This window comes from Barbus barbus (assembly GCF_936440315.1).
Source record: "Barbus barbus genome assembly, chromosome: 8".
Lineage (NCBI taxonomy): Eukaryota > Metazoa > Chordata > Actinopteri > Cypriniformes > Cyprinidae > Barbus > Barbus barbus.
The window spans coordinates 35,625,001-35,640,000 of NC_136736.1; the positions used below are offsets into that span (position 1 = coordinate 35,625,001).

The 15,000-nt window shown below is 42.3% G+C and overlaps 1 protein-coding gene across 2 annotated transcripts in view; it reads left to right on the forward strand.

Moving 5' to 3' along the window:
* Nucleotides 1–15,000, forward strand: part of LOC306874122 (immunoglobulin-like domain-containing receptor 2) — a 29,237-nt gene that overhangs the window by 11,683 nt on the left and 2,554 nt on the right. The window contains exons 4-8 of one of the 2 annotated variants that reach the window (XM_079423906.1): nucleotides 8,472–8,618; nucleotides 8,690–8,851; nucleotides 10,280–10,399; nucleotides 11,480–11,687; nucleotides 13,817–14,414. In XM_079423906.1, the coding sequence (XP_079280032.1) occupies nucleotides 8,472–8,618; nucleotides 8,690–8,851; nucleotides 10,280–10,399; nucleotides 11,480–11,687; nucleotides 13,817–14,414 (1,235 nt within the window). Of the gene's footprint in view, nucleotides 1–8,471; nucleotides 8,619–8,689; nucleotides 8,852–10,279; nucleotides 10,400–11,479; nucleotides 11,688–13,816 lie in introns of both variants that reach the window. The other variant, XM_079423905.1, reaches the window with a different exon arrangement.

A 15,000-nucleotide genomic window follows, 5' to 3' on the forward strand; every position in this document is an offset into this window, starting at 1 on the left:
GTGTATGTGTGTGTGTGTGTGTTTGTTTGTTTTATGTGTTTGTTTGTTTTATGTGTTTGTTTGTGTGTGTATGTGTGTGTGTGTGTGTGTGTGTGTGTGTGTGTTTGTTTTATGTGTTTGTTTGTTTGTGTGTGTGTGTGTGTGTGTGTGTGTGTGTGTGTGTGTGTGTTTGTTTTATGTGTTTGTTTGTTTGTTTTATGTGTTTGTTTGTGTGTGTGTGTGTGTGTGTGTGTGTGTGTGTATGTGTGTGTGTGTGTGTTTGTTTGTTTTATGTGTTTGTTTGTGTGTGTATGTGTGTGTGTGTGTGTGTGTGTGTGTGTTTGTTTTATGTGTTTGTTTGTTTGTGTGTGTGTGTGTGTGTGTGTGTGTGTGTGTGTGTTTGTTTGTTTTATGTGTTTGTTTGTGTGTGTGTGTATGTGTGTGTGTGTGTGTGTGTGTGTGTGTGTGTGTTTGTTTTATGTGTTTGTGTGTGTGTGTGTGTGTGTGTGCGCCAGCTGACCACACAAAGAGCAGGATGATCTAGTGCTGGATGTGCTGCCATGGCAGCAGTGAGGCTTTCAGTGTCCAGCTGTGCAGTTGAAGTATAGACTCATTGTACAGGTCTGAATGCATACAGACGTCAAATAAAGAAAGGACACGCCAGGGCTTGTGTAATTTACCCTTCATTCTGAGGGCAGGAGTTTGTCCCAGTAATTTGCTTATAGACTTTTCTGACGTAATGAAGCCGAACTGCCCTGAACACGAGCTGGATTACAATGAGAGACGTCAGTCAAGGAAAGCAGCAGTGAAAGATGACTGATGTTGACATTATTCATGACCATCACGACTTTATACTCTAGCTTTCTCGTTACAGTAATTTGAAAAAATTCTCATTGTCATTACCGGAACACGGCATCAATTAAATGAAGTACAGTGATACATACTAAACCATGTAAATGATATCCTGCTTTTAATGCAATAAAAATGTTGTATGTTTTATATTAGGAAGTTTAGATGTGATTAGTTGCCAAAATAATGCATATTCTCAACACCTCACAACTGAAGAACATCTAAAACCAGTGAATTGAAAGCACTTTTCTCTTGCCCTCCCGTCGTTCCAGACCTGTAGGGTTTTCTTTCTTCTGTAGAACACAAATGATGATATTTTGTTGAGAGTGAGGGGGCTCTGGTGTCGTTTCTGTGAGTGGGGCGGCTCCGGTGACGGATCCCGGAAGCAGACAGAATTCCAGAAGGAATGTGCTTTAAGCCTCCGAGCGGCACAGGAGCTGCTTTCCTGTCTGTGTGTTCAGAGTACAGCAGAAGATCTCTGCACATCTAGGGAGTTCAGTGAAGGTGCAGTGCAGAGTAGAGCATGTGGGTCAGAAGAGCAGAGTGTGCAGATGAAACGAGTAATACAGTACTGACGGTGATTTTGACAGGTCGAGAGGAAAGTCACAAGATATTTTTTTGAGTCATCAGAAATGAAATGAAGTGACTTGTTACAACTTAACCTTTACTCAGCTTCCCTTGAGAACAAGAATTCTTTGTCTGGCTGTTGCCTGCTGTATGTTCAGTGTCAGTGATTGTTCTTTGATGGCGAGGATCAAACACGAGGAAGCCTTTGACTTTGATGTTTCTACAGACTCTCTCCATGCAGTTGTTCCTCAGTGAAGCTCCTCCTTCAGTGACTCTCTCAGAAACCCAGCAGCAAAAGAGAACACAGCGTAATGGATATGAATTAGAAACAGAGCAGTAATGTGTGTCAAGCTGGAAGAACTGAATGCAGATTAATGACAGAACTGCACTGTAAAAAAAAATCTGTAAAATTTACGAAAAAAAACCAGCAGCTGTGGTTGCCAGAATTTTACCCTAAAAAATATGGTAGCAACTGATATAATGTTAAAATGCCAACCTGTTGAAGTACTGAAATCTGTTTTTTAGCTTTGTAATACACTGATAACCACTAAAAGCAGGAGCTGATGAGAAAGTCCCATGATGAAGCAAAGCCTATCACAAGCAGCTTTTAAACATTAACATATATAGAAGGTGCACAGTGTCATTCACACAAACACTGAACACCATCATGTGAGACTCATGAAACTGAAATATGCTATAAACATTCATTTAACAACATTATGTGTAACATACAGCCCTAATGTACACAACTGATGAGAAAAAACTAAGAAGAGTTCAAGTTTATTTGTATAGCGCTTTTTAAGATACAAATCGTTGCAAAGCAGCTCTATATTTATATATTGCAGAACCTTAATATGTTTAACTTATGGCAAAATATGGTAATTCTGTATGTTATCTGAGCATTGGCATCCTCTGAGGTCCTCTGAGGGGTTGGCATCATCTTTTCTCAGGTGTTTGGTCATCTCAGATCATTTAAGGGTTGGATCCAGACTGAAGCTTCTGTCATTCCTAGTTACCACGGGATGTTAATCAACAGAGAAACAAATAGAGACATAAAGAAGAAACATAGTTATTTCAACAACAACTAAAAAAAAACATCAAATTTGAAATGGTATATGTGTGTGTGTGTGTGTGTGTGTGTGTCTGTGTGTGTGTCTGTCTGTGTGTGTGTGTGTGTGTGTGAGTGTGTGTGTGTGTGTGTGTGTGTGTGTGTGTGTGTTTGGATGTTAGAAAACATGTTGCTCTTGTTTATGTGACAGCAGTGATCAGTTGTTTAGTTTGTAGTGTTTGTTAAGGCCAGCATCACTATTCTTATTGTTCTTACAGACAGTTGAGATATTAACTGATCCTCAGATAATGTGTCGTTGAGGAGAGTGTGCTGCTACATTATCAAGTGATCAGATGCCCCATTTCCATCTGCAAACCCCACAGATGCACACTGAACGAGACACATCTACAGACCAGAGGATCACAGATTGTAGAATGTTTTACAGCACAATCATTCATGTTTTAAACAGGCTCTGCTCACGCACACTCCAGCAGATCTTCTCTCTGTCTGCATGAACGCATCTCCATCTGCAGCACATGATGCATCTTTCTGTCGCTCTGCTTCACCTCGATCTGTCTCTCTCTGTCTCTGTCTGTCTGTCTCTCCAGGTCAGACAGGTTTGGCTGATGATCTTCTGCCTGGGTTTAATGTGGAGATTGTTCCAGGTATGAGCTTTCAAACGCACCAGTCTCTGTTTTCTCCTCACTTCCTGTTCTCTAACACTCTAATTCCCCTGTGATGTCACTTCCTGGTAATCACAGTAACAAACACCAATCAAACCTGCTGATGGATCGCTGTAACAGATGTTCAGTCTCATGTGACAACATCTGAATGACTGCATCATGGCAAGGATCAAATCAGGTAGGAATAGATCCTAAAAACAACAGAGGCAAGTTTTTCTAATCTGTGATGGTGTTGGGTTTGACGCTCAGTTGTGTGTTTGCTGTGTGAGATTGGGCAGTGGGTTTGACTCCAAACACAGGAAGTAGAGGGCTGCATTGGGATTGGGACCCAACGCAAATCTCGCGGGAGCGGGCGGTTTGAACTTTGCTGCGGGCGGGAATGGGCGGCTAAAAAAAACACTGCGGGATCGGGAGGTAGCCTAGCGACATGATGTCATTGTCAACAAAATCAAAGTACTTGAAGTCTAAAGAAACGCGCGGTAGCCTAAGCGTTTTAGATGTCCCCGATAGCCCAGGCTTCCCTACCAGTGCGTCAGAATACAGGCAGGTCAGGGAAAGGAACAAACATGAATCTCTTTAATAATAGCAATACAATACGTTTTTTTTTTCCTGCGGGACGGGAGAAGACACAAAATCAATGCATCTCTATTATCGTGCGGGAATAAACTCTCAGAGTTTTGCGGGAGCGGGCGGTAATGGTCAGAAATTCGGCGGGAGCGGGATGAAGAAAACAGTCCCGGTGTAGTGCCGAATTCTGACCCCCGCCAGATTATTACCCCCCTAGTATAGCTAGGTTTAGGGTTAGGTGTGGGGGAGGGGTTAGGATTAGGGGTGGGGTTAGGATTAGGCAATCAGGTAGCGATTTCAACGAGGGGGGTAATAATTTGGCAGGGAGTCGAAAATAGGCACAACACCGTGCAGGGCTCTAACAGGAAGTCCATCATCAGTGTTGAGAGCTAACGAGAGAGATTACTCATGAGAAGGCAGTTGATTGACCGTTACATCTGTTAGATGAAGAGCGTTCATCGCTGATCTTCTGCTAGCATCGCTCTGACTCTCAGTAAAGCTCACTGCTTTCACAGCAAGATAAAATGAAGGTGTTTATAAGAATCAAAGTGGTTTATGTTGTGTTTTATGTAACTTAACTGATTGAAATGGAATATTGTTTTTACTTGTATTTTGTGCTTTATTATTCATGAATGTGTGCTGAAAACATTCACTGATAAATCTGTCGTTCTTCTCAGAGACACTGTCAAGGCCATTTGAGTGCTTTACAATATGTGTGTGTGTGTGTGTGTGCGTGTGTGTGTGTGTGTGTGTGTGTGGAAATGGTGTTGTTTGTCTCCCATGAATTACTAATGATAAGATCCACTAGAAAAACCACAGAAACTGAACTTCTGATGGGTAATACAGTCTCATTTTCTTATATATATATTTGATTGTAGTTATTTGATTATTTTTGTCTCCAGTGGCAGTAATAGTGCTTCTAGTAGTTCAGCTGTAAACTGTTCAAAGTGTCTGTTTCCTGAGAAAGAGCTGTGGATTGTTTGTTTGTGAGTCCGGTTAGTTCTGAATCACTCAGTCTTTATCTGATCTCAGACTCTCTGACTAACACTGGTCTTGAGTTGAGTTCAAGAGGGCCATCTTTAGCAGGAAGTTTACATGTTAGTGACTAGTGAGAGCTTTTAATGCATATTTCAGATTCTTTTTTGACTAAATCGTGAAGAATGAGTTCCACATGAAAACCAGAAACATTTGGGCTGAAAATGTGTTTATCACATTCTTTCATGAGTGATTTATTTGGAGTATTTATGGAACACATTCCTCGTGGAGATCCTCTCCTCACTTCTGAACGCGTGTTGTAATGTTGTAGTGTTATAATGTAGCGCTTAATCACACGTGTTTGCTGACTGCACTTACACATGCATTCATTCATTTTCCAAACTGTCCTATAGATTCCAGAGCCGATCGGAAACACTCTGGATGGTTCAGACCGCAATGTTGTGACTTTGAAAAACTATGTTTGAGTTGTTTTAAATATTCCATGACTATAGTTGCTGTTAAACGGGTCATGACATGAGAAATCAAATTTGCCTTTATCTTTTGGCACATAAGAGGTCTTTCACGGGGGCACAAACATTTGCATAAACACGCCTCCAGAGTAAGACATCAATGAATAGTCTTCTTCTCAGGATAGGCTCCGCCCACTTTAACACTTGATCATGCTGAATGCGAGTGTTGCATCGCGTCAAAAGCAAATATAAATCACAATCACTGCGCTATCTCGTCTACACTGGATACAGTTACAGATAAGAGTCTGTCGTCAGGACAAATGCAGTGAAATAACGATCGCTTTGATGCGTTTGGTTTAAACAGCTCGTTGTACAGATATCAGAAGGATCCCAGCGTAAGGAACAAGTGGATACTTTATGTTGTTTTGTAATCGAGGCACAGAGTCATGGAGAGTCACAAAGAAACATTCGTTGAAAGATGAAGCGACACTAGATCTGCATCACAAACCATAAGTAAATGATTTCATAACGCTTTGTCTGCAAATGACCGTTTCATTTTGATCATGTCGTCAAAACACTCACATGCATTGATACTGTTTCCTATCCTAAAACAGGTCGTTTTAGACAGAGGGTCAGAATGAGGCTTGAAAAGAATAATTTTTCCACATATTTATTTGTTTTTTGTTAAAAAAACTTTAACATTATAAGTAAAATTTAATAAACATATTAAAATAATAAAAAAATCCATGTCATGACCCCTTTAAATTCAGCTTTTGTGAGCGTATGCACTAGACTTTACAGGATTTGAAACTGAGCGTCATCTCTAGCTGTCAGAGCAAGTGTGTGTGTGTGTGTGTGTGTGTGTGTGTGTGGATGTCTCGATGGCTCTGACAGTGACTGCGCTCTCTCTGTAGAGTGTGTGTCTGTGTGTGTGTGTGTGTGTGTGTGTGGACGTCTCGATGGCTCTGACAGTGACTGCGCTCTCTCTGTAGAGTGTGTGTGTGTGTGTGGACGTCTCGATGGCTCTGACAGTGACTGCGCTCTCTCTGTAGAGTGTGTGTGTGTGTGTGGACGTCTCGATGGCTCTGACAGTGACTGCGCTCTCTCTGTAGAGTGTGTGTGTGTGTGTGTGTGGATGTCTCGATGGCTCTGACAGTGACTGCGCTCTCTCTGTAGAGTGTGTGTGTGTGTGTGTGTGGACGTCTCGATGGCTCTGACAGTGACTGCGCTCTCTCTGTAGAGTGTGTGTGTGTGTGTGTGTGTGTGTGTGTGTGGACGTCTCGATGGCTCTGACAGTGACTGCGCTCTCTCTGTAGAGTGTGTGTGTGTGTGTGGACGTCTCGATGGCTCTGACAGTGACTGCGCTCTCTCTGTAGAGTGTGTGTGTGTGTGTGGACGTCTCGATGGCTCTGACAGTGACTGCGCTCTCTCTGTAGAGTGTGTGTCTGTGTGTGTGTGTGTGTGTGTGGATGTCTCGATGGCTCTGACAGTGACTGCGCTCTCTCTGTAGAGTGTGTGTGTGTGTGTGGACGTCTCGATGGCTCTGACAGTGACTGCGCTCTCTCTGTAGAGTGTGTGTGTGTGTGTGGACGTCTCGATGGCTCTGACAGTGACTGCGCTCTCTCTGTAGAGTGTGTGTGTGTGTGTGGACGTCTCGATGGCTCTGACAGTGACTGCGCTCTCTCTGTAGAGTGTGTGTGTGTGTGTGTGTGTGTGTGTGTGTGTGTGTGTGGACGTCTCGATGGCTCTGACAGTGACTGCGCTCTCTCTGTAGAGTGTGTGTGTGTGTGTGGACGTCTCGATGGCTCTGACAGTGACTGCGCTCTCTCTGTAGAGTGTGTGTGTGTGTGTGTGTGTGTGTGTGTGTGTGTGGACGTCTCGATGGCTCTGACAGTGACTGCGCTCTCTCTGTAGAGTGTGTGTGTGTGGACGTCTCGATGGCTCTGACAGTGACTGTGCTCTCTCTGTAGAGTGTGTGTGTGTGTCTGTGTGTGTGTGTGTGTGTGTGGACGTCTCGATGGCTCTGACAGTGACTGCGCTCTCTCTGTAGAGTGTGTGTGTGTGTGTGTGTGTGTGTGTGTGTGTGTGGACGTCTCGATGGCTCTGACAGTGACTGCGCTCTCTCTGTAGAGTGTGTGTGTGTGTGTGTGTGTGTGTGTGTGTGTGGACGTCTCGATGGCTCTGACAGTGACTGCGCTCTCTCTGTAGAGTGTGTGTGTGTGTGTGTGTGTGTGTGTGTGGACGTCTCGATGGCTCTGACAGTGACTGCGCTCTCTCTGTAGAGTGTGTGTGTCTGTGTGTGTGTGTGTGGACGTCTCGATGGCTCTGACAGTGACTGCGCTCTCTCTGTAGAGTGTGTGTGTGTGTGTGTGTGTGTGTGTGTGTGTGTGTGTGTGTGTGTGGACGTCTCGATGGCTCTGACAGTGACTGCGCTCTCTCTGTAGAGTGTGTGTGTGTGTGTGTGTGGACGTCTCGATGGCTCTGACAGTGACTGTGCTCTCTCTGTAGAGTGTGTGTGTGTGTCTGTGTGTGTCTGTGGACGTCTCGATGGCTCTGACAGTGACTGCGCTCTCTCTGTAGAGTGTGTGTGTGTGTGTGTGTGTGTGTGTGTGTGTGTGTGGACGTCTCGATGGCTCTGACAGTGACTGCGCTCTCTCTGTAGAGTGTGTGTGTGTGTGTGTGTGTGTGGACGTCTCGATGGCTCTGACAGTGACTGCGCTCTCTCTGTAGAGTGTGTGTGTGTGTGTGTGTGTGTGTGTGTGTGTGTGTGTGTGTGTGGACGTCTCGATGGCTCTGACAGTGACTGTGCTCTCTCTGTAGAGTGTGTGTGTGTGTGTGTGTGTGTGTGTGTGAACGTCTCGATGGCTCTGACAGTGACTGCGCTCTCTCTGTAGAGTGTGTGTGTGTGTGTGTGTGTGTGTGTGTGTGTGTGGACGTCTCGATGGCTCTGACAGTGACTGCGCTCTCTCTGTAGAGTGTGTGTGTGTGTGTGTGGACGTCTCGATGGCTCTGACAGTGACTGTGCTCTCTCTGTAGAGTGTGTGTGTGTGTGTGTGTGTGGACGTCTCGATGGCTCTGACAGTGACTGTGCTCTCTCTGTAGAGTTTGTGTGTGTGTGTGTGTGTGTGTGTGTGGACGTCTCGATGGCTCTGACAGTGACTGTGCTCTCTCTGTAGAGTGTGTGTGTTGCGCCGACCTGAATATGCTCTCTCTGTAGAGTGTGTGTGTGTGTGTGTGTGTGTGTTGCGCTGACACTGAATATGCTCTCTCTGTAGAGTGTGTGTGTGTGTGTGTGTGTGTGTTGCGCTGATGCTGAATATGCTCTCTCTGTAGAGTGGGTGTTTGTGAGCGCTGTGTTCGTGGGCAGTATCCTGGTCATTCTGCTGGTGGGGGTTTGCTGGTGTCAGTGCTGTCCTCATTCATGCTGCTGTTACGTGAGATGCTGCTGCTGTCCAGACACCTGCTGCTGCCCTCGGCACCGTGAGTCCCACAAACACATCAATCATGCCTCCAACACGTGACCGCAGCCTGACTCTGTCTCTCTTAAACAGTGTATGAAGCAGGAAAGGGGATCAAGTCAATGCCGCCCACACCTGTGCCCATGTTCCCTCCATACTACATCCCTGGGATGCCCACCATGGTGCCCATCGCTCCACCCTCCCTCATTGACCCCAACCTGTCCACTGCACCATCACTGGAGAACAGCGGCTCAGGTGAGTGTACTGTGGTAAAACTAGAGTAAGCCTGGTGATTACTGAGCTGCTGCACAGTATTAGAGGCTCCAAAACCACAACGTGATTTACTGGCACATTATTCAATTGATTTACCACTGCAGTATTTCAGAGTATTTTTAAAGAACTTTAAACAAGAGTTTAAAGTGAAGGTAATAAATCTGCAGACAGACTGATATGTTGTTTAGATAGTTTGCTATGGAGTCAAATCAATGCCACATATACATTTATGCATTTAGCAGACGCTTTTATCCAAAGCGACTTGCATTGCATTCAAGTTACAGTTTTTACATTTTATCAGCTCTTGCTTTCCCTGGGAATCGAACCCATGACCTTAGTGTTGCTAGCGCCATGCTCTACTATTTGAGCTACAGGAAAGCCTCACAAAAGAATTGAAATATTGCAAATGAAAATGAAAAGATTGGGAAAAATAACAAATTAGCTTTTTGCAAACCAAAATAAATAATAATTAAAAAAAAAAAAAAGTTTTGCAAAGAATAAATGAAACAGAGCAAAAAAAAAAAAAAAAAAACAGCATTTTGCAACACATATTTTCCATGGCCATAGCTACTAATTTATTTGCAATGCTGCGTTTATTTTGCGTTTCAGTCAAGCTTGTGATAACGCTTTTTTCCACCCTATGTCAATGCAATTCTGTATTTAGGTTTGCAAAACTTTATTCTCACAATACATTTATTTTTGTTTGCAAAAAGCACATTTATTTTTTCTCAATGCTTTAATTTTCCTTTGCAATTAAAGTAAAACTTTATTTTCTTTTGCAATTCCTCAATTCTTTTGCAAGTATATGTGGCTTTGATTTGACTGCATATTTAACATTATGACTGAAAAAATAGAGATTGCACTTGAGCACAAATGTGCCACGGTGTGTCGTATTAAACACATACTGTACAGGCCAAGTAAAGCCTTCCTGCATTCCTGCTGCTCTCCGCTCGGTTCGGGTAAATCCACAGGGTTCTTGGAGCTCAGATCGAGTCACGAGCTCAAGCTCACTGTTATGGACTGCAGACCAAACCTGTTCACTTTCACCTCTGTTCAAGGATTATATTAACATGTCAACTCTTGAAATAATATGATTTAACATCCAATATTAGTCACATATTCTTTCACAAAGAACAGGCTTCTTCAAGAACCCCTGTGATCTGACTGTGTCTAATGTAAGTCTATATATAAATATATACAGTATATATATACCATGAAATGACTGTGTATTGCGAGCATTGTTGTTTGTGCAGTGTCCTCACCCTAACGTTCACACTGAAATGCTCCATCCAGTGTGGATTTGAGTGTGGAAATATTTTTTATTCTATCCTGAGTACAGGATTATTTTAAAATGGCCTGAATGACCAAAAACAATATTCTTATAACACACGCGCGGTGTATCTCCTGTAGTGCGGAGTGGTTTCCATCTGCAGCCTGCATCAGATCAGAGCTCTCTGAAGGTGCTGCAGTACGTGGAGAAGCAGCTCGCTCAGTTCAACCCATCTCAGACGCTTAGCAGCAGTCAAAACTGTAAGACACAAACGATGCTAGACCACTGCATGATCCACTCGATATTCCCATGGCATGATCCGCTGCACGATCCAATCCACACACTCCACTTCTCTGCTCAACTCTTCCTCTGTTTTCTCTAAAGCTGTGGTTTTTAGACTTTTTTTTAAGAGAGACCCTGTGTTAATGTGTGACAACTGCACCACACACCGGTCTCGAGTCCCACGGAGCACTCTGGAAGGATGCTCTCTGTTTCATAATCAAATCACTCTAGGTGCTTCTGCAATTAGCCAGGGTGCTTTAGCTGTCATGCATATCTATTCTGACATATGTGACCCTGGAGCACAAAACCAGTCATAAAGGACAATTTTTTTTATATAAAAGCTGAATAAATGATCTTTCCATTGATGTATGGTTTGTTATGATAGGACAATATTTGTCTGAGATACAACTATTTGAAAATCTGGAATCTGAGGGAGCAAAAAAATCTAAATATTGAGAAAATCTCCTTTAAAGTTGTTCAAATGAAGTTCTTAGCAATGCATATTACTAATCACAAATTAAGTTTTGATATATTTATGGTAGGAAATGTACTAAATATCTTCATGGAACATGATCTTAATATCCTAATGATTTTTGGCATAAAAGAAAAATGGATTTTCACCCATACAATGTATTTTTGGCTATTGCTACAAATATACCCCAGCATCCAGGGTCACATATTTATTTTCCTTAAATCATCCTGGCGACCCACCCCAGCATCGTGCCCCAGGGTTTGAAAACCACTTCTCTAAAGCACCTCGTACTTCAGGCTTTTCTTGTAGTGCTCTAAATTCTGCTTCGTGTTCCTGATATAAATGTTGTATTCATGATGACAAGACTTGCGAGAGCAAGGTCAAACTTTCTAAAGCATAGGTCTTCAGCCCTGCTCCTGGGGACCCACTGTCCTAATCAAACACACCTGAACCAGCAAATCAATCTTCAGGATCATTTAAAACATCACAGGCCAGGTGTGTTGAGGCAGGTGGGGTGGGTCGCCAGGAGCAGGGCTGAAGACGTAAGCTGTCAGAGACATCTGTGCTGATTTCTGTTCATTTACAGCCTGCAGTATGTCCGAGCTGAGCTCGTTACATGATGTAGAAAACGACTTCCGCCAAACCTATCGACAAGTCCAGAAGAAGGCTCTACCAGCCATTCCTGACCTTGATGACCCCGCTGAACTCCAGGCCACAGATTTATCCCCCGTTCACGAGGGAAGATACACACGACAGCCGCAGCACAGAAATCGTGTGGTGGATGAACGCCCCAGGTAACAGACGGTCCAGATGTAGTAGAGCCTTGTTGTTACTACACAATGAGCAGATCACAGCATTGACCAGTGTTCGGGAAAGTTACTTTTAAAAGTAATGCACTACAATATTGTACTACTTCCTAAAAAAGTAACTGAGTTACTTTTTATGGAAAGTAATGTGTTATGTTACTTTTGAGTTACTTTGTAAATCTGGGCAGGGCTTGCTTGTTTGTTTTTAATATAAAAAAGTTCTTCTTTTACAAATGTAAAAGCCCTTTCACAGCAAAAGTGAAGTGAATCCGGCTCAGACTGAAGGAAATGTAGATTCAGGTCTGTACAGTAGAGGGCGCCGCTCAAACTAATCACATGAAGAATATGACGCAGGAGAAGAAAGTTCAACACTATTCAGCAATAACTACAATCAAACACGTGTTATTTTTGCTTATTAGTATGGATGAATTAGATCATCAAAGGTCAGCAACAAAGACATTGGTTAATAAAATGAGATTAAATACATAAGTGATATTTGTCTTATTTATCATATTTAATTATTGCAGGTTTGTATAATATTCTGAGTTTGTATTTGACTGTTTTTATTGATTCTGGGGAACACTGAATGTGTTTTAGTGCAGGTGAGATGAGTAAATACATGTAGATATTTAGTCTAGAACTACAGTAAGATCATGATGATATTTAGTCTAGAACTACAGTAAGATCATGTTGATATTTAGTCTAGATCTACAGTAAGATCATGTTGATATTTAGTCTAGATCTACAGTAAGATCATGTTGATATTTAGTCTAGAACTACAGTAAGATCATGTTGATATTTAGTCTAGAACTACAGTAAGATCATGTTAATATTTAGTCTAGAACTACAGTAAGATCATGTTGATATTTAGTCTAGATCTACAGTAAGATCATGTTGATATTTAGTCTAGAACTACAGTAAGATCATGTTGATATTTAGTCTAGATCTACAGTAAGATCATGTTGATATTTAGTCTAGAACTACAGTAAGATCATGTTGATATTTAGTCTAGATCTACAGTAAGATCATGTTGATATTTAGTCTAGAACTACAGTAAGATCATGTTGATATTTAGTCTAGAACTACAGTAAGATCATGTTAATATTTAGTCTAGAACTACAGTAAGATCATGTTGATATTTAGTCTAGATCTACAGTAAGATCATGTTGATATTTAGTCTAGAACTACAGTAAGATCATGTTGATATTTAGTCTAGATCTACAGTAAGATCATGTTGATATTTAGTCTAGAACTACAGTAAGATCATGTTGATATTTAGTCTAGATCTACAGTAAGATCATGTTGATATTTAGTCTAGAACTACAGTAAGATCATGTTGATATTTAGTCTAGATCTACAGTAAGATCATGTTGATATTTAGTCTAGAACTACAGTAAGATCATGTTGATATTTAGTCTAGAACTACAGTAAGATCATGTTGATATTTAGTCTAGAACTACAGTAAGATCATGTTGATATTTAGTCTAGAACTACAGTAAGATCATGATGATATTTAGTCTAGAACTACAGTAAGATCATGTAGATATTTAGTCTAGAACTACAGTAAGATCATGATGATATTTAGTCTAGAACTACAGTAAGATCATGTAGATATTTAGTCTAGAACTACAGTAAGATCATGTAGATATTTAGTCTAGAACTACAGTAAGATCATGTTGATATTTAGTCTAGAACTACAGTAAGATCATGTAGATATTTAGTCTAGAACTACAGTAAGATCATGTAGATATTTAGTCTAGAACTACAGTAAGATCATGTAGATATTTAGTCTAGAACTACAGTAAGATCATGTAGATATTTAGTCTAGAACTACAGTAAGATCATGTAGATATTTAGTCTAGAACTACAGTAAGATCATGTTCACACACAACACTCTGCACTTACTCCTGATTTCTCTCAACACCAGAGCTGTCACTCAATACATCACAAACACAGGAACTGGAGTTAATTATCTGAAAAAGTAACTCAGATATTTCCTTCTAAATTAAAAAGTAATGCGTTACTTTACTAGTTACTTGAAAAAGTAATCTGATTACGTAACTGATGTTACTTGTAATGCGTTTCCCCAACACTGGCGTTGATGGTTTGTGTTCCAGGTGGAAGCCTCGCTCGGAGCACCTGCAGAGGAAGGCTTTCCTGGAACGAGGACGGACTGGATCTGTGGATGAGCTGGAGGAGTTTGCCATGGCGTATATGCAGCGAGGACGACACGGTGACATCGGAAACAGGGAGGACGACTACAGAGAGCGAGAGCAAGAACAGGATCGTTACCCGTTTTATTGTTCCAAGGCCAGTCCAGTGAGACGTCCCCCCAGTTCTCCGCCCTTACCTGGAAGAAAGCTGGACGCTTGGGGCAATGGTCAAGCTCAGCGGGATCCACGAGAGCGGGATCAGAGCAGAAGAGATCACAGGCCAGACTACGACCATGCCCTTCTCAACAGTTTATTGGAACGTAAAGCTAAAGCTGTGAAGACCAGTGCTTCAAAAACGGGTCAGACCGAAGACGACTCGAACACACCGTCCAAAAACAGCTCCAAAAAGAGTAGTGAGCGTTTCCACAGCAGGACTCCCAGCAACCAGTCCCCTCGGCAGCGGACGGCGGAGGATAATGAATCTCTGCCGCTGTACTCAGAGAAGGAGCTGGAGCGTTCCCGCGGAGACGAGTCCGGACAACAGAACCGCCCTCGGAAAGTGGTGAGTTATCTGCAGACTCTTTGTGACTTTGCTGCTCCATTGAAAGGAGGAATAAAACCCTCACAGCACTGTGGACCTGAGTTTGTCTCGCATATAAATGGATGCGTTGGTGCAGTGAAAGAAAAGCACCAAAGGTCCACAGAATGAAGCCACTTCAATCAAAGCAAGGCTGTAGAAAGGCCTTTCAGAAAGGTCTTTATAGATTTGAAGAATGTAGTCCTGAAACCCTCCAACACAACTGGTAACATTATTGGCAAAGTTATTTCATAAAGAGACTGCAAATATGAAGGATCCTTTGAAAACAGTCCAGTACAAGATAGAATGCAGTTTGACCAGAGAAGCACTCTATAAGATTTCCTCTTGCCAGTCATCATCCTTACCATTTATTTCATTCATATCTCTTGTAGACATTTTTTGATGAACAATTTCAAAGCACGCAGTTCGATTCCGACCTAGGTCTTTCAATCACGGTTCGATTTGACAGCAGAAAATAAGCTGTGCACAGGTAACAAGAATGCCAATAAATCAACTCTGCCTGCTTGCTGCTTAATTCCTCCCCAAAATGTGTTTGGATCACAGCTTAAAC